This window comes from Notechis scutatus, chromosome 3, assembly GCF_049901735.1.
Source record: "Notechis scutatus isolate UNSWTSFEM ecotype Mainland chromosome 3, rNotScu1.2, whole genome shotgun sequence".
Taxonomy (NCBI): Eukaryota; Metazoa; Chordata; class Lepidosauria; order Squamata; family Elapidae; genus Notechis; species Notechis scutatus.
In genome coordinates, this window is record NC_142011.1 from 8,152,604 (window position 1) to 8,177,515 (window position 24,912).

Consider the following 24,912-nt stretch of genomic DNA (forward strand, 5'->3'; position numbering starts at 1 on the left):
CTGCAGACATCTGAATCCTCAGCGGATTGATTCCCTATTGGTCAATGTCAACCCACAACAACCACATAGCTTTTCCCCAGGGTCTCCAAACTTGTCAACTCTTAAGATTTGTGGACTTCAACTCCCACAATTCCCATGGCTGGCTGTGGAATTCTGGGAGTTGAAGTCCTCAAGTTAAAAGTTGCAAGTTTGGAGGCCTCTGTTCTAGATGTGCCTTCAACCATCCCAATAAACTCCAGAGTTTTCTAGAGCTAAAACTCACCCCCTCGGTGTTCGTTGACTGATTTTGAGTACCCAGAATAGGGTGTTCAGACAATACAATCGCTTCCGTTTTTTGACCCAGAAAAGTACCGTTATCCCTGACACACGTGGGACTGACCTATGAAAAAGTGGGATGTTTTTTCTCCAGAAATCTTGAATGCTCCATCGCTGGAGGTTTTCAAGAAGAGATTGGACAGCCATTTGTCTGGAATGGTATAAGGCCGTGATGGCGAACCTATGGCACATGTGCCACAGGTGGCACGCAAAGCCATTTGTGCCGGCACGTAAGCCACAGGCAAACATGCCTCATTGCGCATGTGCGTGCCTCACAGCTGATTTTTTGGCTGGTTTGAGGCTTTTTTCGGCCTCCCAGAGGCTTGAAAAAAGCCTCTGCAGGCCAAATAGGCCCGTTTCGTGACTTCCTGTAATACCAGAAGTGATGAAATCGGCCTATTCGGCCTGCAGACTTTTTTTCAAGCCTCTGGAAGGCCGAAAAAGGCCTCAAACCAGCCAAAAATCAACTGTGAGGTGCAGTGCAGGTAAGGGAGGGGGCAGCGGAGGGTGGTGGTGGTGGGATTGTGTGTGCATGCGCAGGGGTGTGGGGTGTGTGTGCATTGCCTTCTGGGTATTGGCACGCCAACACATGCCAGTGCGCGTACATTTTTTGGCACAGGAGCCCAAAACGGTTAGCCACCACTGGTATAAGTTCTCCTGCTTGAGCAGGGGGTTGGACTAGAAGACCTTCCAGGGTCCCTTTCCAACTCTTTTGTTCCGTATTCTGAAATTCCTAATTTAGAAATACTACCCAAGTCCTCAGCCCTTTAAGTCCAGGCTGCCTTCTGGCCGCTCTGAAGGTCAAAGAGTGTAGGAAACTTGAGAATGCATTCCACTATCTGCCAGGGAAGATGATCTTCCGTGTGACACGTTGATGGGATCCTGCATGTCTGAATATCCAAATAGTTAAGCTTCTTCCTAAAGGGAAAAGTGTCTCTCGAACAGTTTTCCAAGTCTTTTCTAAAAAGTGGAAAGGTGGCATCAGAAACCTTCCACAAGTTGCTGTCTGACTCTTTTTAAGTTTCTGTGCCATTCAAAGTTAAAATAATTAAACTTTTGTTATAGAACAGAGTTGGAAGGGACCTTGGAGCAGGGGTCTCCAACCTTGGCAACTTTAAGACTTGTGGACTTTAACTCCCAGAGTTCCTCAGCCAGCAAAGCTGGCTGAGGAACTCTGGGAGTTGAAGTCCACAAGTCTTAAAGTTGCCAAGGTTGGAGACCCCTGCCTTGGAGGTCTTCTACTCCACCCCCCTGCTCAAGCAGGAGACCCTATACCAGTGGTGGCAAACCTTTTCAGCACCAAGTGCCAAAACGGGAGTATGCGCACGCACGCCAGAAACCAGAAGCTCAGCTTCCCGGCACACACATGCGCATCGCCCACCTGATCTTCCGGTTCCCAATGCGCATGCATACGCAAAGACCAGCTGGCTGGCAGGTGCATGCATGCCGAGGAGCTGCTCTTCCAGTTTCCGGTGCTCCCACGCACACGAACACCAACTGGACGGCGCACATGCGCGCGCCGGAACCCCAGAAGAACTGACTGTTGGAGATGCCACCCTGTTAAGAGGCTCAAGGCTTAATCACTACCTGGCTGGGTTGGAAATAGCATTTTGGAGTGCCTTGAACTGTTCCAGACACTACACCAGTGATGATGGATTTGGGGAGCTCAAAAATTCAGAAAATGCCTAACGTGTTTCTGCTGGTATGTCATCCTCCCATAATATAATTGTACAAATAAAATACAAGTAAAATGGTCCGTAGGTTACATGAAGGAACATCAGTTTTGGTCGCCACGATGTAAAAAAGATGTTGAGACTCTAGAAAAAGTGCAGAGAAGAGCAACCAAGATGATCAGGAGACTGGAGGCTAAAACATACGAAGAACAGTTGCAGGAAGTGGGTATGTCTAGTCCAGTGATGGCTAACCTATGACACGCGTGTCACTCGTGACACGCCGAGGCACTTTGACTGACACGCCTGTTGGTGTGGGGAAAACCTGCACATTTAGAGGCTGCCTGTGCTCTGCTCCAATCCCTGCTCCCTGCTTGTTGTGTGGAGGCGTGGTGTCACCGCTGCCGCAAGATCTTTGCAGCAGAGAACCAGTTTTAACCGCCATAAACTGAGGTTTGTCAGTTTCATTACCTCAGGAATGCTACAGGAGGAAAGGAGATCCATGAGGTTCACAGCCCTGTAAGGTGGCCTTCCGATCCCCACATCCTGCACCTGCAGCCCTGAGACCAGGGAGACGAGTTTCACAGCCCTGTGTGATCACCCCAACCCAGTCCGTCATAAACCAAATTATTTATATTTCTTGAAGTGACACATGACCCGAGGAAGGCTACACTTTTTCTCGATTTTCGACACACCAAGCTGAAAAGGTTAGCCATCACTGCACTAGGGTGACATGACAGCAGTGTTCCAATATTTAAGGGGCTGCCACAAAGAAGAAGGAGTCAAGCTATTCTCCAAAGCACAAGAGGGCAGGAACAGAAGCAATGGGTGGAAACTGATCAAGGAGAGAAGCAACTTAGAACTAAGGAGAAATTTCCTGACAGAACAATTAATCAGTGGAAATGACTTGTCTCCAGAAGTTGTGGGTGCTCCATCACTGGAAGGTTTTAAGAAGAGATTGGACAACCATTTGTCTGAAATGTTACAGGGTTTCCTGTCTAAGCAGGGGATTGGACTAGAAGACCTCCAAGGTCCCTTCCAACTCTGTTATTCTATTCTATTCTATTCTATTCTATTCTATTCTATTCTATTCTATTCTATTCTATTCTATTCTATTCTATTCTACTCTACTCTACTCTACTCTACTCTACTCTACTCTACTCTACTCTCACATGGCCCCTGCAGCCCCCCAAGATGCATGCGAGAACAGGATGCACTTTTAAAGATAGTTGTTGGTGAACATTGTCCTCTCCCAAAACAAGTAGTGTGTCACATTTGACACGTGCATCATGAGTTCACCATCACTGCTCCATACATTTAAAAGGGAATGACTGGTTACAAGCAGTCGTCCACTTACAACCACAGTTGGGCCCAAAACTTCTGTTGCTAAGTGAGACATTTCATGAAGTGAATTTTACCCCCTTTTATGACCTGCCTTGCCACGGTTGTTAAGTGACTCACTGCAGTTGTTAGGTTAGTCACATGGTTGTTAAGTGAATCTGGCTTCCTCATTGACTCTGCTTGTAGAAGGTCACTGCGACCGTCATAAATCTGAGCATGGCCGGATGCAAAAAGATACTGGACTGTAAAATCCACACATGGTTGGAAAAAATGATAAAACAACACATAGACTTTAAACCTGAGATATGTTTAACCTGAGATATTTTTATTGGGAATTATACCGGAAATATACAGTAAAGAATTGAAATATTTGATTGTAAATGTTTTAACAGCGGCTAGAATTGTATTTGCTAAGAATTGGAAAAATGAAAAAATACCTATGCAGGAAGAAATTATTAAGAAAATCATGGACTGTGCTGAAATGAGCAAATTGACATTTGAAATCAGAGAACAAGAAGACAAATAATTTTATATGATATGGGATTTATTTTATCAATGGTTAGATAAAAAGACATGGTAAAGAAATAGATTAGGAAGCTTTACAATAAAAAGTTAATAGATTGATATAGAATACAATATAAAATACATAACCATTGGATGAATGTATAAGATTAAATTATAATGAAATTTAGAATATCTCGTATAGAATGGTGGAAAATAGTTTAGTCAAATGAATGATTAATAATTGATATTACATAAGCACATGTTAGATTGATAAGGTGAGAATTTATACAATGGTAAAAAAAAGGATAGCACAAAAGATTGTAACCAACTGACACACTGTATGTATATAATTGAAAGATGGTTTTACGTTTTTTATGTTTCGTTTGTATGTTTGTTATAAAAAATAAAAACTTTATATAAAAAAATAAATAAATTTGAGCATACGAATAGTCCTCAACGTAGGACCACAACAAAATTTCTGTTGCTAAGCAAGACAGTTGTTAAGGGAGCTTTGCCCCTATTTTATGACCTTTCTTGCCACTGTTGTTAAGTGAATCGCGGCTGTTGCTAAGCTGGCAACACGGTCGTTAAGCCAATCTGTGTTAAGTGAATCTTCCCCATTGACTTCGCTCATTGGAAGAAAGACACAAAAGGGGATTGCATGACCCCGGGATCACTGCAACAACAAGTTTTGTTGTTTCTTTTCTCTGACCAATTTGGCCATTTCTGCAAATTCTGATGTTTTCCACCATCCATTCCTCCACCGTGGGAATTTCATGGTTCTTCAATCATGGGAATCTTGCCTTCTTTTGCATCTGTGTGTTGTGTTCACTCTGCACATGAGGTTGATGTGCAGCTTAATGCATCGCACTGACTCCCAAAATCGGTTAATTTAGTGTGTGTGTGTGTGAGACAGAGAGAGAGAGAGAGGGAGGGAGGGAAGAATGGAGAGAGGGGAGAGGAGGGGAGGGAGGGAGGGAAGGAGAGGGAGAGAGAGCTGGGGAAGGAGGGAGAGAGAGAGGGAGGGAGGAATGGAGAGAGAGGGAGAGAGAGGAGGTGAGGGAGGGAGGGAGGGAAGGAAGGAGAGAGAGGGGAGGGAGAGAAAGAGGAAGGGAGAGGGAGGAGAGAGAATGGGGGAAGGAGAGGGAGGGAGGGAGGGAAGGAGGGGGAGAGAGAGCGGGAGAAGGACGGAGAGAGAGGGGAGGGAGAGAGAGAGGGAGGGAGGAACAGCAGTTGAAAAAAGAGAGGAGGGGAGGGAGGGAGGAAGGGAGAGGGGAGAGAGAGGGAGGGAGGGGGAGAGAGAGCAGGAGAAGGACGGAGAGAGAGAGGGAGGGAGAGAGAGAGGAAGGGAGAGGGAGGAGAGAGAGCGGGGAAAGAGAGGAGGGGAGGGAGGGAGGGGGGAGAGAGAGGGAGGGAAAGGGGAGGGAGAGAGAGAGAGGGAGGGAGAGGGGAGGGAGAGAGAGAGGGAGGGAGGACCGGCAGTTGAAAAAAGAGAGAGGAGGGGAGGGAGGGAGGGAGGGAGGGGGAGAGAGAGGAGGGGAGGGAGGGGAGGGAGAGAGAGAGACTTTCGGTGCTTTCTAGTTGTTGATTGTAACTCAATGGCTCCATCTTGTGGTTATGAAAGGGAATTTTACTGCCCCAAGTCTGGTGAATTCTGCACAGTGAATTTGAACACAGCTGGAGGGAACCCTGGAGGTCTTCTAGTCTAGCCCCCTGCTCAAGCAGGAGATCTTATACCATTTCAGACAAATGGTTGTCCAGTCTCTCCTTAAAAATTTCCGATGTGGGGACGACTATTCACAACTTTTGGAAGGAAGCCGTTCCACCGGTTAATTGTCTTCACTGTTCGGAAGTTTCTCCTCAATTCCAGGTTGCTCCTCTCCCCAATTAGTCTCTATCCTGCTGCTTTGGAGAATAACTTAGAGCCTCTCTTCTTTGTCGCAGCCCATCCAATACCGGAAGACTGCTATCGTCCCCCCACTCCTTCTTTTCTCTAGACGAGCCAAACCCAACTCAGATAACAGATAACCAGACTTGGAAGGGACCTTGTAGGTCACCTAGTCCAACCCCCTGCCCAAGCGGGAGACCCTACACCATTGCTGACAGAGGGCAGTCCAGTCTCTTCTTGAAAGCCTCCAGTGATGAAGCTCCCACAACTACTGAAGGCAGCTTCTGTTCCATGGGTTGATTGTTCTCACTGTCAGAACGTTTCTCCTCATTTCCAGGTTGAATCTCTCCTTGTTCAGTTTCCATCCATTATTCCTTGTCTGGCCTACAGGTGCTTTGGAAAAGAGCTTGACCCCTTCCTCTCTGTGGCAGCCCCTCAAATATTGGAAGACTGTTATCCTGTCTCCCCTGGTCCTTTTCTTCACTAGACTAGCCAAGCCCAGTTCCTGCAACCGTTCTTCATATGTTTTGATGCCGAACGTCTGTTGGAAAAAATATCCTTCTAGGTTCAGTTCCAAGTGGGGGGAAAAGACGCTGGGTTCATGGAAGTTGCTTGTAAAGAAGGCTTATTGATGAACAGGATCCCATGGCTTGGAGATCTTGGGCGAAGAAAAAAGGGAACGCAGTGCTGAGAGTCCCTGGGTTTTATACCCTCTCTGGCTTTGAACTTCCTGGGTCATAGGAAGAGTATCCTGATTGGTTGCTGTCAGAGGTCATAGCTAGCCTTGTAGGTTGTTTGTGTGCTAAGTTTGTTTTAATCTTGCTGGGTGGTGCAATGAAGGGAGATTCAATGGCTCTGCCTGAAGGAGGTAGATCTTTGTTATGTAGAATAGACTGGCCCAGGCCTTAATAGTCCACTAGCAAAGGTGTGTGTGAGGAGGGGTGAGTTTCTGCCTCTCTGAGTTTCTACTTCTCTTTTAGGGGAAATATTCTGCCCTTTTAATATTTCCTAAAATATTTCCTTTTTCTAGGAGAGGGGAGGGTTTTAACCTTCCACATGTCTATTCCATTTAATGCACCCAATTGCCATATAAGAATGCCTGCTTTTCTAATGAACATACCTGGGTAGATATCTACAGTTCAGTCCACATAGAATTGGAAAGGTGCATTGTGGCCTAACCCCCAAATCATGTTCCAATTCACCAAACCGTTTTCTGAACTGAAACAAGGTTACCTAGACATGACAGTTTTTTCCTGAATGCCATCACTCTGCTAAACAAATAATTCCCTCAACACTGTCAAACTATTTACTAAGTCTGCATTACTATTACTATTAATCTTTTCATGATTCCTATCACCCATCTTCTCCCACTTGTGACTGTATGACTGTACCTTTGTCACTTGTATCCTAACAATTTTTATTGACTGTTTCCTTATATGATTTGATTGCTTATTATACCCTATGACTATCATTAAGCGTTGTACCTGATGATTTTGACTCTTGACGAATGTATCTTTTCTTTTATGTACACTGAGAGCATTTGCACCAAGACAAATTCCTTGTGTGTCCAATCACACCTGGCCAATAAAGAATTCTATTCTATTCTATTCTATTCTATTCTATTCTATTCTATTCTATTCTATTCTATTCTATTCTATTCTATTCTATTCTATTCTATTCTATTCTATTCCATTCCATTCCATTCCATTCCATTCCATATTCTATTCTATTCTAATTTTATTCTATTCTATTCCATTCCATTCTATTCTTTTGTACCCTACGACTATCATTAAGTGTTGTACCTGATGATTCCTGACTCTTGACGAATGTATCTTTTCTTTTATGTACACTGAAAGCATTTGCACCAAGACAAATTCCTTGTGTGTCCAATCACACTTGGCCAATAAAGAATTCTGTTCTGTTCTGTTCTGTTCTATTCTTCCTAATTCTAATTCTATTCTTATTGTACCCTATGACTATTTTAAGTGTTGTACCTGATGATTCTTGACTCTTGATGAATGTATCTTTTCTTTTATGTACACTGAGGGCATTTGCACCAAGACAAATTCCTTGTGTGTCTAATCACATTTGGCCAATAAAGAATTCATTCATTCATTCATTCATTCATTCATTCATTCATTCATTCATTCATTCTATCTATCTATCTATCTATCTATCTATCTATCTATCTATCTATCTATCTATCTATCTATCTATCTATCTATCTATCTATCTCAGTAGAACATATGTTTCATTTCTGGGCTGCTTCTGATTGGCAGGAACTTTAAAATATTCCTCTGGACCTCAAGGCACAGAAGCTATTTGCAGCCATGCTGAGTTGGAACAATTTGATCCTCCGTTATCCTTTTACTTGGGCAAGCAGATAATATTGACAAGGTGAAGAAACAAAAAAAAAACCACATCTTCTTGAAGAGCAGTGATTTTTAGCCAAGAGGCCTTCTTCTGCCAAGCGAAGAGAAGGAATTCTGGGAGTTGAAGTCCACAAGTCATACAAGGGCCATCATTCCCCACTTCTGCACTGTAATAACCTGGTCGTTAAGTGAATCTGGCTTCCCCATGGAACTTGCTTAGTCACCAAAGGGGAATCATGTGGCCCTGGGACACTGCAACCATCATAAATACGAGCCAGTTGTCAAGTGCCTGAATTTTGATCACATGACCACGGAGATGCTGCAATGGTTATGTGAAAAACGATTCTACGTCACGTTTTTCAGTGCCATTGTAATTATGCAACTGTTCAGTCACTAAAAGAACAGTTGGAAGCCAAGAACTACATGTACAGTAGCAAAGATAATTTCATTGGTAGCCTAAATATTTTTTTCAGGCAAAAAGTGCATTTCCCCCCCCCCCAAAGAATAGCAAACAAGAACAATGGTCATGAGTCACTTTTATTAGTGCTGTTATAACTTTGAATGTTACTAAACCAATGGTTTTAAATCAAGGGCTATCTGTATATAGACAGACCCACAATCAGCCGAAGCAGTGGTGGGATTCAAAATTTTTTTTTTCTACCAGTTCTGTAGGCGTGGCTTGGTGGGTGTGGCTTGGTGGGTGTGGCATGGTTTGGTGGGCATGGCAGGGGAAGGATACTGCAAAATCCCCATTCCCTCCCCACCCCACTAACCTGCTTTCCAGCTCTGTTCTCCTGTGCAGGGCAACCAAAGAAGACCCAGCCGATCAGCTGGGACTCAATGGGAGGCAGAGAATACCTCCTCCTCCTCCTCCTCCTCCTCCTCCTCCTCCTCCTCCTCCTCCTCCTCCTCCTTCTTCTTTGTCTTATTGACAAACCAAATAAAATAAATAAATAGAATAGATGGGGGCAGGGCCAGTCAGAGGTGGTATTGGCCGGTTCTCCAAACTACTCAAAATTTCTGCTACTGGTTCTCCAGAAATGATCAGAACCTGCTGAATACCCACCTCTGAGCTGAAAAAGGGCTAAAAAAAAAAGACAGAACATTTAATAGCTACTATCTGCAAAGGAATGCAAAAGAATATTCCCCTGAGATTGGATAGCCATAATGTTTATAATTATAGAGCCAGGTGGAAAACCTCTATGATTAATGGGCCCTGGACAGAGAGATTCCTGCTCTAAACAGTACCTGTTATATTCCCTGCCTTCATAAGATTATTTTAGATAACCTTAGATTTTCTTATCCTAGAGTTGCCCCAAGTGAGAGGGTTCTGTAGTGTAGAGGTCTATGGAGGAATTAAAAACCGACAGGTTTAATCCTCCTTGCCAAGGTGGGTGAGAGGGCCAGAGGCCAAACTCTGTCTCAGTCTTAATTTTTGTTGTAATGACGAGGCAGTCGAGTTGTTTGATCATGAACAACTGAATCATGATGATCTTTATTGGAGTATAGTCTTGTATTTATATACATTTTTAGTTATCCTCCATCACTGGTTAACTTTGGTTACTGCTTAACTTTCGTTGCTGTTTAGTACAGTAATCAATACAATTAATTATCTCTAGTTAAAGTCTAACATATGTTTACTTCCCCTCCCTAATCCTCCTTTATCCATAGATTAGTGACTTTGTTTGCTTGAGTTGTATTTGCTTGGAAACATTCTTTATCTGAGGTTTGCCATCTGAGATTGGAACATTCCTGCAATTACAACTCTACAAATTTTGAGTCTAAGTAGCCAGGGAGGAATTTTCTTCTAGTCCAACTGCATAAACAGGTTGTTTTCTTGCAGGCGTTTCATTACCAAACTAGGTAACATCATCAGTGCTAGTAGGAAGCGTGATTTGCTCTCAATTGATATTCTAGAGCAGGGGTCCCCAACCACCGGTCCGCGGACCAGTACCGGTCCGCGGAACAACTCTTACCGGGCCGCTGGCTTGCTGGGCGCCGCCATCTTTTTTTCATGAAAAAGTGCTTCCGGTGAGCTTTTCGGGTAGAAAGCTCACCGGAAGCACGTTTTCATCAAAAAGATGGCGGCATCGCTCGTGAGCTTTTCTGGGTAGAAAGTCATTTCTACCCGGAAAAGCTCACCGGAAGCGTTGGCGCCGCCATCTTTTTTTGATGAAAACGTGCTTCCGGTGAGGTCACCGGAAGCACTTTTTCATCAAAAAAAGATGGCGGCGCCCAGCTGATGCCGGTACCGGGCCGCGGCATCAAAAAGGTTGGGGATCACTGTTCTAGAGGCTTGCCCTCTCAGTGTTGGCGGGTGTGGTCTCAGAGGTTCTTTGGTTGGGCTGTTTACTGTTAGCATGTTTGGCAGTTCCTTGACTGGGGTTTTGTTTACTTCTTGATTGATTAGCATAGAATAACTCCAAGATTAATATCAGAGCAACAACCAAGAAGTAAACAATACCTCAATCAAGGACCTGCCAAACTTCTAACAATAAATAGTCCAACCAAAGAACCTCGTAAGACTACTCCCACTAACGCTGACAAGACAAGCCACTAGAATATAAATCAAGAGTAAATCCCACTCCTTCCTAGCACAGATGACGTTACCTAGTTTGGTAATGAAATGTTTGCAAGAAAACAACCAAGCTCAGAGAGCACCATGGACCCCTCGTTTCAACCCTGAGCTACAAATATTATCTTTTATTGATCACTAGTTCCTTTAGCTCAGGGGTCTCCAAATGTGGCAACTTTAAGACTCATGGACTTCAACTCCCAGAATTCCTCAACCAGCTGGCTGAACAATTCTGGGAGTTGAATCCACAAGTCTTAAAGTTGCCAAGTTTGCAGACCTCTGCTTTAGCTGTTCATCATACAATTTAGCCTCCAGCCCTGGTCATCTTTTATGCTCTTCGCTGCACCCTTTCCAAGGTCTCAGCCTCTTTCCTTAAGTTTAAGCACTTAAGCGGTTTATTCTTTGAATATTTCTGGAAAATTAGCAGCATAACTCTGGGGAAGGAAAAAGAAAGGGGGGGAGTTCTAGGAGCACTCCAGGTGAATAAAGATCACCAGGATTTAATGAGGAAGCAAAACCCAGAGCACCAAAGCAATAATCAGAAAGTACCATAGAGTTTTGCTTTTATTTTGGTTGTGCTCAAAACACAGGCTATTTCCTTACAATGTGATTTATATTTCTAATAATCCATGCAGTGGTGGAATTCAATTTTTTTTACTACCAGTTCTGTGGGTGTGGCTTGGTGGGCGTGGCAGAGGAAGGATACTGCAAAATCTCCATACCCCACCGCACCCCACTAACCTGCTTTCCAGCTCCGTTCTCCTGTGCAGGGCAACCAAAGAAGACTCAACTGATCAGCTGGGACTCAATGGGAGGCAGACAATAGAGTGGGGCAGGGCCAGTCAGAGGTGGGATTTCAAACTACTCAAAATTTCCGCTACCGGTTCTCCAGAACTGGTCAGAACCTGCTGAACACCACCTCTGAATCCATGTAGGAAATGCCCTACGCTAAATAAATAATACAATGCAATTTTTCTCTGAGATTTCATTTCTATTTCAAATCAACTTATCCACTCGCACTTCCTGCTTAAACTCCATGCGCTAGTACGCCTAAACTCAGCATCCATACATAGGCGGTCCTCAATTTACAGCACCCATTTATTGACCCTTCAAAGTTCAATAATAGCGTGAACAAAGTGACTTATGATCGATCCTCACACTTATGGCCAATGCAGCATCCCCACAATCAGAGGATTCAAATTTGGTTGCTTGGCATTTATGACAATTGCCGGCATCCTGGGATCACGTGATTGTCATTTTGTGACCATCCCAGCCGTCTTCCAACAAGCAAAGTCAATGTGGGAAGCCGGATTCACTTAATAATCATGTGATTCACTTAAAGACTGCAGCAATTTGCTTAAAAATTAGCACACACAAAAAAGGTCATAACATTGGGTGTGACTCAAAGCAACTGCCTTGCTTATAGCAAAGAAAATTCTGGTTCCAACTGCGGTCGTAAGCCGAGGACAACCTGCCTATATTCCTTCTGGCTTTAAAACGAGTTAAAACAGAAAATCTGGGTGCCACATCTGCTGAAACCACCCAAGTCTCTCTCTGTTGTGTGTGTTTTAATTAGGAAAAAAGTTAAAAGCGTTTCTTCCTTTTAATCTTGTTCCTACAGCTCTGACTGAGGAAGAGAACACGTGGCAATGAATTCCAGTTCTAAAGGCATAAATTGCTGTTTCACTCTGCACCTTCCTAGCTGGCCAAAGCCACTCCAAGTGGGAAGAGAGAGGTTGTTTTCACTTGCCCATTTGGCAACCGAGAAGGTTTCATGGCGCCTTGTACTTCCTAGCAATTCCCAGCGCTCTGTCTGGGGCATTGCTAAGCATTGCTTCAATCTGCATTTCTCTTCTGCTGTGTTCAAAGTGGGGTTTTTTTTTTCTAACCCTCTCCCACACCAGACAATCACAGAGAACAACCTCTGGGCCTCAAGAGAAGAGAATATCTACAGTTCAGGGATGAACTGTGGGGTCCTTGGGTCAATTTATTTTCCAAAGCACCGGAAGGGCAGAACAAGAAACAATGGATGGAAATTAATCAACGAGAGAAGCAACATGGAATTGAGGAGAAGCTTTCTGACAGTGAGAACAATCCACCCATGGAACAGAGGTTGCCTTCAGAAGTTGTGGGTGCTTCATCACTGGAAGTTTTTAAGAAGAGACTGGACAGCCATCTTTCTGAAATGGTGTAGGGTCTCCTGCTTGAGCGGGAGGGGGGTGGTGGAGGGGGGGGTTGGACTAGAAGACCTCCAAGGCCCCTTCCAGCTCTATTCTAATTCTGATTCTTTCTGAGCTGGGTGGTTTGTTTGTGGATGTTTCAAGACCCAACTAGGTAACACCGTTATTGTGGTTGGTGCCACAACCAGCCAGATGTTTAAACTGGACTTGGCATTTTTATTCAGATGTTGCTTGGGGGGATGTTAAAAGATATAGTTGCAGGATGTCAGCTGTTCCAAGTCATGCTGCCTTTTGCAATTGACTGATGGGGATTTCGTCAATGCTGACGGTGTTCCAGTGGTGCTCCAGGTGTTTTGGGATTGAATCTATATGACTATTGATCCTTAGGTCCGTGAAAGCCGACTAGAGGACTTTGGGCCAGTCACTCACTCTCAGGCCAACCCACCTCACCAAGATTGGTGTTTTGGGGAATAGAGGAGGAGGAAGGAGCATTAGGTAGGTTCATTGCTTCAGTTATTGCTTGAGTTACTCATGAAAATAATAAAGGCAAGATAAACAAATCCGAAATAAAATAAAAAAATTCAATAGCAGTTAAATTAGGAAAAACTTGCAGCTTGCATATCAGCGTTTATGTGGAAGTTTCAAATCTAAATTCAAACACTGACAGTTTTGGAACTAAAATTGATAACTGAGCTTTTAGAATACCATTTGATGCTCCTGGGATGTGATACATAAAAACTAGAAATGATCTCTTTTAAAAAATGTTATTTATATACGAATAATAAAGTCATATATGAAATCAAATATTTCTCAAAGCTACAGAGGAAGCAATTTTTCAGGATGATCCTGAATGGATAATAATAGATTTAAACCCACTGGCTTGGGTTTAAATCAAGACAATGAAGAGAATCCACATATGCAATGAGGGAAAAATCTCAAGATAAGGATGAAAACATAAAAAATGATTTCTTGCTCTTTCAGAGTCTTCAGGCGCCAACAATATCTCCATTTATTGCTGACTGGCAAAACTTTGTAGACATTTTGCATGAATCACCCCACCAAAAATGAACTTACGATTTATATTTTTGATGATCAGACTAAATTGTAGAAAGAAAAGATTTATGTTGTAACCATAGAGCAGGGGTCTTCAAACTTGTCAGCTTTAAGACTTGTGGACTTCAACTCCCAGAATTCCTCTCCACAAGTCATAAACTTGCCAAGTTTGAAGACCCTTGCCATAGAGAAAGAGATAAGTTTATTATAATTGTATGTATATAACTATGGTACAGAAGATTGAAAGCTACTTCTTTCTTTATTCTTTCTTTTCCGTTTTCCATTTACCTTTTTTGCTTGTCCATCTATCTATATCAACACAGTATCAACAGTAGAGACCTTCAAATTTCTAGGTTCTATCATATCACAAGCCCTAAAATGGACACCTAACATCAAAAATTTCATTAAAAAGCACAACAAAGAATGGTCTTTCTGCGAAAAGCTCAAAATGCCCAAGGAGCTGCTGATACAGTTCCACAGAGGAATTATTGAATCTGTCATCTGCACCTCTATCACTGTCCGGTTTGGTTCTGCAACCCAACAGGACAGACACAGACTTCAGAGAGTAATTCGGACTGCAGAAAAAACAATTACTACCAACCTGCCTTCCACGGAGGACCTGTATACTGCACGAGTCAAAAAAAGGGCTGTGAAAATATCTACAGACCCCTCACATCCTGGACATAAACTGTTTCAATTCCTACCCTCAAAACGACGCTATAGAACACTGTACACCTGAACAACTAGACACAAGGACAGTTTTTCCCCAGAATGTCATCACTCTGCTAAACAAATAATTCCCTCAACACTGTCCAACTATTTACAAAGTCTGCACTACTATTACTATTAATCTTCTCATCACTGCTTATCACCCATCCCCTCCCACTTGTGACTGTATGACTGTAACTTTGTCGCTTGTATCCTTACGATTTATATTGACCGTTTCCTAGTATGTTTTGATTGCTTATTGTACCCTATGACGATTATTAAGTGTTGGACCTTATGATTCTTGACGAATGTCTCTTTTCTTTTATGAACACTGAGAGCATTTGCACCAAGACAAATTCCCTTGTGTGTCCAATCACATTTGGCCAATAAAGAATTCTATTCTATTCTACATCATCTATCCTACTGTGTCTGTTCTATCTGTCCACCCATCCTTGTCTCTATCTCTGTCTACCTACCATTGTCTACCTACCTGTCTCTGGATAGACAAAAAGACGATAGATACGCCGACCCATTTAGGCACTGGGGTGCATGAATTTGCCAGTCCTACAAAACTAACCCAAGTCTTGCCCTAAAATTATTCTAATATAGGAACCACGAGGACTACGACTTCCCCAAGCCTTCCTCTTGAAACCTCTCCTTCATCTCGCTTTTCCATATCCGAGGCAGGAAATGTTTTAAGCGTAATTGCTTGGCTGGGTTTCCATTGGCCACCGTTTCCCCAGCTTCGGGCATTTCCAGGTAGGTGGACTTCCACTCCCAGAATTCTCCGCAGAGGGCCTGCCGGCTGTTGGATTTCTGGGAGTTGAAGTCCGCCCACCTGGAAACCAGGTTTGGGAAACCCTCAATCAAGCCAGACACCCCCCTCCCCGCCCAAATTTCTGCCAGTTGGCAAATTCTCTCCGGAGCCAACCAGCCACCACCACCTCCTGCTTCCGCGACGCACGTGTGGTTGTGAGCGTCTCTTGTTAGCCCTCCTCCTCCGCCTGATTCATGGGGATCCTGATTCTGCCACCCACCCACCCTCCTTTCATTCCGTTGAAAGCTTCCCATTGGCAGACCATCTGCAACCCAACCGCACCTTCGCTTTGGGGAGAATCGCGCGTCACCTAGTTACCGGATTAACCCTCGGTTTGGATTCACGTGTCGCATGAGACGCCCTTCCCGGCCCCCTCCCCTTAACTACAAAAGTGGGGCTCGCTCGCCACACACGCCAAATCCAAAGTGGGATTTACATGAACCAGGTTTAGGCTTTTTCCGTAAAACAAAACAAAACAAGGTCCAAGATCAATAATTGCCCTGTATCTGACTGTCAGTCTGTCATCCATCATCCATCCACCCATCGATCCACCCGTTTACCAATTCACCCATCTAGGTATCCTTCCATATCTATCTATCTATCTATCTATCTATCTATCTATCTATCTATCTATCTATCTATCTATCTATCTATCTATCTATCTATCTATCTATCTATCTATCTATCTATCTATCTACCGTTCATCCATCCATTTACCAATCCATTCATCTATGCATTCTTCCATCTCTTTCTCTCCTCCTCCCCCTTCCTCCTCGTCTCCTCCTCCTTCCTCTTCCTCCTCCCCCTCCCCCTCCTCCCCCCTCCTCCTCCTCCTCCTTCTTCTTCTTCTTCTTCTTCTTCTTCTTCTTCTTCTTCTTCTTCTTCTTCTTCTTCTTCCTCCTCCTCCTCCTCCTCCATTCTTCTTCTTTTCTTCCTCTCTCCCTCCCTCTCTGCCTCCCTCCTTTCTCTCCATTATACATCCACCTATCCATCCAATCCATCTCTCTCTCTCTCTCTCTCTCTCTCCCACGATTTTAATCGCAATTCTGCAATCCTGCGCAAATCGATTTTGCCATGATATCGGATCCCAACTGCCGCCCCAAAGATGCAGAAGACTAGATCTCGGCCTCCGCGGAGGAGGAGGACGTGCTTCTTTTCTTCTCGTGCCAAAGTCGGGCGCTCTGCACATGTCCAGAGACGCCGAATCAAGCGCCCCCAAAAAAAAGCGCCACAAAAAACCCAACAATCCCACCCTCCCACACACACACTCCAAATCTTTGCCAATTAGTAGCGTGTGCCCGGGAGTGGGTGTGGGGGGTAGAGGTGGGGTGTCGGTCCCCTGCAGCCACTTGAGACTTTCAGGAAGAGATTAGATTGGCATTTGTCAGAAATGGTGTAGGGTCTCCCATTTTTGGGGGGGAGGGTTGGACTAGATGACCTACAAGGTCCCTTCCAACTCTGATGATCTCTTAGCCCCACCTCCGATCAGGCGTCGTTTCCCTCTCCCGCCCCCCCCTCCGCCACACCTTCAGCGAGCGGCGCGGGAAGGGTTAAACGGCGGGGGGGCTCCCGGGAGGAGCTGCGCAAAGCAAGCGGCGAGGAGGCCGGACAGATTTGCCTCCTCCGCGCTGCTGCTGCTGCTGCTGCTGCTGTTGCTTTTGGCCAAAGCCACCCAGCGGTCGCCGCAGTGCCCGGCTGGGCTGTGCTGCTGCCATGCCGCTGCTGCCTCCCCGCTCGGGTCCCGGGCAGCTCGCTCTCTGCCCGGCGCGGCTGCCCGGCTCGCGGCCGCTCTGAGCCCGGCACCGGCCCGCGCGCTGCCGCCGCCGCCGCCGCCGCCGCAGGATGGTGCAGAAGTCGCGCAACGGGGGCGTGTATCCGGGCACCTCGGGCGAGAAGAAGGTGGGCTTCGTGGGGCTGGACCCCGGCGCCCCCGAGTCCTCCCGCGACGGGGCCCTGCTGATCGCCGGCTCCGAGGGCGGCGGCGGCGGCGGGGACGGCGGCGGCGGCGGCAAACGCGGCTCCATCCTCAGCAAGCCCCGCTCGGCCGTCAGCGGGAAGCCGCCCAAGAGGAACGCTTTCTACCGCAAGCTCCAGAATTTCCTCTACAACGTGCTGGAAAGGCCCCGCGGCTGGGCGTTCATCTACCACGCTTACGTGTGAGTAAAGGGAGCGGAGGGGGGGTGGGGAGGCTGCGGCGCGCCCGGCTCCGTCGCACCGGCCCCGGCCCAGCCCTGGACGGCCCACCCGCAGCCTCCCCGCGCGGGGGTCGCTCTCCGTCCGCGCCGCTTTCGCCGCTGCGGCCGCTTCCTTTTGGGGAGATTTCTGTTTCTTTCCCAGGAAATCCCTTCCTTCCTTCCCCACTTCCCTCCTTCTTTCCTTCCTTTCATCTTCCTTTGCATCCTCCCTCCTTTCTCTCCTCCCTCCCTCGCTCCCTCCCCTTTCCTTCCCCACATCCTCCCTCCTTCCTTCCCCACTTCCATCCTCTTTTCCATTCTCCCTTCTTTCCTCCCTTTCATCTTCCTTTGCATCCTCCCTCCTTTCTCTCCTCCCTCCCCCTCCTCCTTTCCTTCCCCACTTCCCCACATCCTCCCTCCTTCCTTCCCCACTCCCGTCCTCTTTTCCATCCTCCCTTCTTTCCTCCCTTTCATCTTCCTTTGCATCCTCCCTCCTTTCTCTCTCCTCCCTCCCTCCCTCCCTCCTCCTCCTCCTTTCCTTCCCCACTTCCCCACATCCTCCCTCCTTCTTTCCCCACTCCCGTCCTCTTTTCCATCCTTCTTTCCTCCCTTTCATCTTTCTTTGCATCCTCCCTCCTTTCTCTCCTCCCTCCCTCGGTCCCTCCCTCCCTCCTCCCTCCTTTCTTTCCCTCTTCCATCCTCCCTCCCTCCCTCCTTCCTTCCCCACTTTTACCCTCCCATCCTCCCTCCCTCTCCTTCTTCCCATCTCTGTCTCCTCTCCTCCCTGCATCCCATCTTTCTCTTTTAGAATAGAATGAATGAGCTCTCTTACTCAAGCAGGAGAACCTATACATTTCATTTTCCTTCCTTCCTTCCTTCCTTCCTTCCTTCCTTCCTTCCTTCCTTCCTTCCTTCCTTCCTTCCTTCCTTCCTATCCTCCCTCCCTCTCCTCCCACCATCCCATTTTTCTCTTTTCCTTCCTTCCTTCCTTCCTTCCTTCCTTCCTTCCTTCCTTCCTTCCTTCCTATCCTCCCTCCCTCTCCTCCCTCCATCCCATTTTTCTCTTTTCCTTCTTTTCTTCCTTCCATCCTTCCTTCCTTCCTATCCTCCCTCCCTCTCCTCCCACCATCCTATTTTTCTCTTTTCCTTCCTTCCTTCCTTCCTTCCTTCCTTCCTTCCTTCCTTCCTTCCTATCCTCCCTCCCTCTCCTCCCTCCATCCCATTTTTCTCTTTTCCTTCTTTCCTTCCTTCCATCCTTCCTATCCTCCCTCCCTCCTCCCTCCATCCTATTTTTCTCTTTTCCTTCCTCCCTTCCTTCCTTCCTTCCTTCCTTCCTTCCTTCCTCCCTCCCTCCCTCCCTCCCTCCCTCCCTCCCTCCCTCCCCCTCCTTTTGCAGAGCTCCATCAATGGTTTGTTTCTGCTTCGACTTCCAGTTTTTCTCCTCTTTTCCCCATCCATCCTGGCCTCCTTATCTTCCTCCATCTACCAAGAGGTGTCCCTGGGGGACTTCCCGTTCTTACAAACATCCCTCATCCTGCTCCACCTCTTCTTCTGCTCTGCTGTTCTTGCTTCCCCCATCCCTCTCTTCCGCATTCACCCTCTTCCAGCCTCTTCCTCCCCTTAGGAGTGTGCTTTAGCACAGGGGTCTTCAACCTTGGCAACTTTAAGCCTGGAGGACTTCAACTCCCAGAACTCCCCAGCCAGCAAAGCTGGCTGGGGAGTTCTGGGAGTTGAAGTCCTCCAGGCTTAAAGTTGCCAAGGTTGGAGACCCCTGCTTTAGCAGCCAACAGAGAAATGCTCCCTTTTGCAGTTGGTATCCCCCACTTTTCTTCTCCTCCCCCCCCTCCCTGTGCAGGTAGAAGGGCCATTCGGCAGTTAGCTACATGTTCAAACTTCAGAGAGCGGAGCCATCATTTCAAGCCTGGTTCTAGGAAATCTTGCTTGCTCCCGAAGGATGCACGTTTGCACAATCCCTTGATTATTTCTTGCTCCGTAGTTGAGGGGAAGCGAGAAACCGGGAGATATAAAGAAACAAGGCGGAGGGGGATGAGCCAAAAAAAAAAAAAAGTTTCACTCCTCTAACATGTAATAACTCTGAGAATTATCCTTTAGAGCAGGGGTGTCCATCCAAGCTTGGCAACTTTGGAGATGTGTGGACTTCAACTCCCATAATTCCCTAGCCAGCATGGGTAATTTGCTGGCTGGCTGGGGAATTCTGGGAATTGAAGTCCACGGGTCTCCAAAGTTGCCAAGCTTGGATATCCCTACTTTACAGTAAACCGATAGTCAAGCAACGGCCTTAAATTAAAGATTACTGCATGCAATTTATGCAAACCTGGAGCTCATCACTTGTGGAATTCAGTATATTTCTGGTCGTAGGGCAAAACTGGTATACTGTAAGTACAGTAATTTCAGGAAATGTGTTTAAAGGCCCCACCAACTAAACTAGGCCTGATATATGTGGGTTTAAGTAGAAATAATGACCAAACGTGAGTTCTGTGTTCATGGACAAAAGATTACCTTAAACCTTTGGAAGAGAATCTCTGTAGCCCAGGATTGAACTAAGAGGTCCTTGGTGCTCCCTGAGTTTGGCTGTTTTCTTGCAGACGTTTCATTACCTAACTAAGTAACATGATCAGTGCTAGAAGGAAGTGGAGTTTGTAGAGAAGAGGAGGAGGAGGGGAAGGGGAGGGAAGGGGAGGAGAAGGAGAAGAGGACTATGGGGTCCTTGGTGCTCTCTGAGCTTGGTTGTTTTCTTGCAGACATTTCGTTACCCAATGAGGTAACATGATCAGTGCTGTAAGGAGGTGGGTTTGTAGAGAAGAGGAGGGGGATTGTGGGGTCCTTGGTGGTCTCTGAGCTTGATTGTTTTCTTGCAGATGTTTCATTATCCAACTAGGTAACATCATCAGTGCTAGAAGGAAGTGGAGGTACAGAGAGGAGGATGAGAATGACAAAGATGATTGATGCTATCTGAGCTTGGTTATTTTTCTGCAAATGTTTCATTACCCAGCTAGGTAATATCATCAGTGTGTGCATCCTTCATACTGTTAATGTTACCTAGTTGGGTAATGAAACATCTGCAAGAAAACAACCAAACTCAGAGGACCAAGGACTCCCCAGGAAAGTTTGCTGAAGGGGCAGCTGGATCCTTGGTTTGTCTCGAAAAACGCTTGGCTTGCTTGCTGGAGCTCTTCATCTTTATATTTATTTAAATCTTACCTTTATTATTTCTGCAAATAACTCAATGTGGCGAGCATACCTAATACTCCTTCCTTCCTTCTGTTTTTCACCGTAACAACCCTGTGAGGTGGGTTTGGCTGAGATTGGGACTGGCCCAAAGTCATCCAGCTGGTTTTCATGCCTAAAGCAGGATTAGAATCACAGTCTCCTGTTTTCTAGCTTGGCGCCTTCCACAAATAGATCCAGCTAACTCTCACATCAGAATGTTCAAAAAATGCTAAACCAGCGGTCTCCAAACTTAGCACCTCTAAGACTTGTGGGCTTCAACACCCAGAATTCTCCAGCCAGCCAGCAATTACCCATCCACAAGTCTTAAAGTTGCCAAGTTTGGGGACCCCTACGCTAAATCTTTAGAGTGTGTTGTGTAGTAGTAACAACTTGGTTACTCTTTGGAATGATCCAGCTTGAAAATGAGTAGAAAATACTTCTAGGTCCTTTGCTATGTATCTCCTTGTCTTCCCAACTGACCTACATAGTCCTCACACAGTGTTTTTATTTTAAATCTAGAACAGTGTTTTTCAGCCTTTTAAAAACATGCTGGCTGGGAAATTCTCGGGATTGAAGTCCAAGCCATCAAAGTTGCCATGGTTGACAAATACTTTTCTCAATAAAAATGTTGCCCTTATCCAGAATGAATTTATATGTGCATGAATTTTTCCTTGATAACTAGCCCTCTCCTTGTTTAGTTTATTAAAAAGCCAGCTGTTTATTCTTCTCCCTACAAGTAGGCCACGGATCGGTACATGGAATTGGGGTTTAAGATTTTACTAGGAATTTGAAATAGTAGCTATGAATGGAAAATATACCACAAGTATCTTGGGGATTCCTTGGACCCTATCAGTTAGTTTTCCATATTTTTACTTATAGTTTCTCATTCAAATTGAATATCACAGAAAAAATAATTTAGCCTTCCTTCCTTCCCCTTTTCCTTCCCCTTTTCCTTTCCTCCCTCCCTCCTTCATTCTTTCCCCTCCCTCTCCCTTTCCTTCTCCTCCCTTTCTCTTTTTCTTCCCTCCCTCTCTTTTTTCTTTCTTTTCTTCCTTCTTTCCACTCCCTCCCCTCCCTCCCTTTCCTTTCTTCCCTTAGCCTCCTTCCTTCTTCCCTCGTTCCCTCCCTTCTCCTTTCCTTCCTTCCTTCCTTCCCTCCCACCCTCCCCCTCCCCCTCCCTTCTCTTTTCCCTTCCTTCCTCCTTCCCTTCCATCTCTCCCACCCTCCCTCTTTTCTTCCTTTACATCTCTCCTTCCTTCCTTCCTTCCTTCCTTCCTTCCTTCCTTCCTTCCTTCCTTCCTTCCTTCCTTCCTTCCTTCCTTCCTTCCTTCCTTCCTTCCTTCTCTCCCCTCCCTCCCATCTCTCCTTCCTTTACATCTCTCCTCCCTTCCCTCCCTTCCTCCCTTTAAAAACAACAAAATATGTTGATCTAGGTACCCTCTGTTTTCATATCAACTTTGTGGTCTCCTCTTGACATTGACATCAAAATTCATTTGGGGCTGTTACATTCTGGATATCTGCTAGTTTGCAAACGGGGCTCCAGAGAACTCTTTTATTAACTCATTCCAAAGAAGTTGTTATTCCTGAAGAAACAGAATTTTTTTTTAAAAAAGAACTTGGGCTGGACTCTGCATGCGGCAGAGTCACTGCAAAGCTTTTAAACTATATCAGTGGAAAATACTTTAAAGGCTTTGCAGTTTAAACTGCAGTTCTTTAATCCAGAGGTCTTCAAACTTGGCAACTTTAAGACTTGTGGACTTCAACTCCCAGAATTCTCCAGATAGCTATTTCTGTTCCACCGGTTAATTGTCCTCACTGTTAGGCAGTTTCTCCTTAATTCCAGGTTGCTTCTTTCCTTGATTAGTTTCCATCCTTTGCTTCCTGTCCTGCCTTCAGGTGCTTTGGAGAATAAACTGACCTCTTCCTCTTTGTGGCAGCCCCTCAAATACTGGAATACTGCTATCATGTCACCCCTAATTATTATTTTCTGTAGACTGGCCATACCCAAATCCTGCAGCCATTCTTCATTTGTTGAAGACTGTGTATAGCGCTTCAGGGATAGAGGAGTTGGAAATGACAAGATGGGGGAAATCCATAAAAGCTGTCATAGGTCAGCTCTTGCATATTTTATTACATTGCTATAATAGTCATGCATGGGTTGACATATAGAGTGGAAATTTTGTTTCCTTTGAGGTGTGAAGGAACACAATTGGTTTTGCAAAATGAACCATCTGGTAGAATCCAGCTTTCAGAGTTCTTGTCGAAAACAAACGCACAAACAAAACATTGCGATCCCAAGAACATCAGAAGACTGTTGCTAGATTAAGAGGAAAGTCACCTTGGTCTCAACCTTGGCAGTAGATGTGTGGACTTCAACTCCCAGAATTCCCCAGCCAGCATGGAGAAAGAAAAAAATCCCAGGTTCACAATAAGTCTTAGCTCTTTAATTCTGCCCTGGTCTTAAAACAGCACGTGTAACTAGGTTACTTAGAAATCCATGCAAATATTCTAAGTTGAGGATTCCTTAATGCTCTGAGTTTGGTTGTTTGCTTGCAGACATTTCATTACCCAGCTAGGTAATATCATCAGGGCTAGAAGGGAGTGGAGTTTGCTCTCCAGTGTGTAGGACAGATTAGGCAGAAGATCAGCAGAGCATAGTGATAAACGCCAATTAGCAATCGGAAGATGTGATTAAAACCGCTAATTTGCACAGGTAGACACAACTGTAGTTTTAAACTAGGAAACTGTGAGCATCCTAAGCCAACCTAAATAGCAAACGCTCTCCTGGAAGCTTGGCACTCAGTAAATCAGCCATCAACGGCCACACTGAGATAAACAACATCTACTTATCATTATGCTTAGAGAGGGCGGTGAAGTGGGATAAATCTAAGTGATACTGCCGTTCAAAAGAAACAATAAAAAAGCCAAAAAAGGGGCGGAAAAGACCAAAAGATAAGATAAGATAAATTTATTGTCATTGTACTCAGAACCTGAGAACAACGAAATAAAGTGCTCTTTCACAACATACAACTAAACAACATCAAAAGACATATACAATTAACAATGTAAAACAAATTAAAACAATTAACAGTTAAAAACTATACAACCAAGATACATATATGTTAAGACCACCAGATTCATAACTCTGCATTTAACCTGATCACAGCACTTGGGTAAAAGCTATGTTTAAATCTACTTGTCCTGGCTTTCAGCACTCTATATCGTCTTCCTGATGGTAGGATCTCAAACAACGAGTGGCCTGGATGCGAAGGGTCTCTCAAGATCTTTTGTATCTTCCTTCTACATCCCATGTTGTACAAATCCTCCAATGAGGGAAGAGGACATCCGCTGATCTTTTGTGCCCTTTTTATCACTCTTTGGAGTGCCCTTTTCTCCGCCTTTGTACAACTCCTAAACCACACACAGAGGCAATAGGATAAAATGCTCTCTATAGAGCTTCGATAGAAGGCAACCAACAGACTCTCTGGCAGTTGTTGTGATCGTAAAAGTCTTAAAAAATACAGTCGTTGATGAGCCTTTTTTTCTAGGGCTAAAGTATTTTTCTAGGGCTAAAGTATAAAACACCTCCTAGCCAGCAATCAACACAGAGATGAGCAGAGATTAACACAAAGATTAGTACTAACTAGACCAACCATCAAGAAATGAACAATACACCAGTACAAGAACGACCAACTCAGGGAAATGGAGAACAACAGCCTAATCAAGGAACCACTAAGAGGTTCCTTGATTAGGGGGCGTGCATAAGCGCACCATCGTGCCTACCGTCCCTGTCCTATTGTTTCTCTTATTCTTTTATTTTTCTTATATGTACCCATTTCATGTATTCACAACTATGTATACACTTATACTTATTATCTTGTAAACAATTGGCAAATCAAATAAATATAAATAAATAAATAAATAAATAAATAAATAAGAATACTCCCACCAGCACGGACAAGGCAAGCCACTCATGCCATGCCCCTGGCGGGGACTGACTCTGAGGGAGAGGAGGAACAGCCGACAGGGAGTGGAAGTGTGGCTCTGGAGGTTGTGGAGGAGGCTGGGGAAGGGCTGTCCTGGG

The 24,912-nt window shown here is 45.2% G+C and overlaps 1 protein-coding gene across 6 annotated transcripts in view; it reads left to right on the forward strand.

Annotated features, from left to right (window-relative positions):
- The first annotated feature begins 17,014 nt into the window (after positions 1–17,014).
- Positions 17,015–24,912, forward strand: part of KCNQ2 (potassium voltage-gated channel subfamily Q member 2) — a 126,591-nt gene continuing 118,693 nt past the window's right edge. For 2 of the 6 annotated variants that reach the window (XM_026688461.2, XM_087959164.1), the window contains exon 1: positions 17,017–17,579. In XM_026688461.2, coding sequence (XP_026544246.1) covers positions 17,266–17,579 — 314 coding nt within the window. In that variant the 5' untranslated portion in view covers positions 17,017–17,265. Of the gene's footprint in view, positions 17,580–24,912 lie in introns of all 6 variants that reach the window. The other 4 variants (XM_026688462.2, XM_026688463.2, XM_026688460.2 and 1 more) reach the window with 3 other exon arrangements.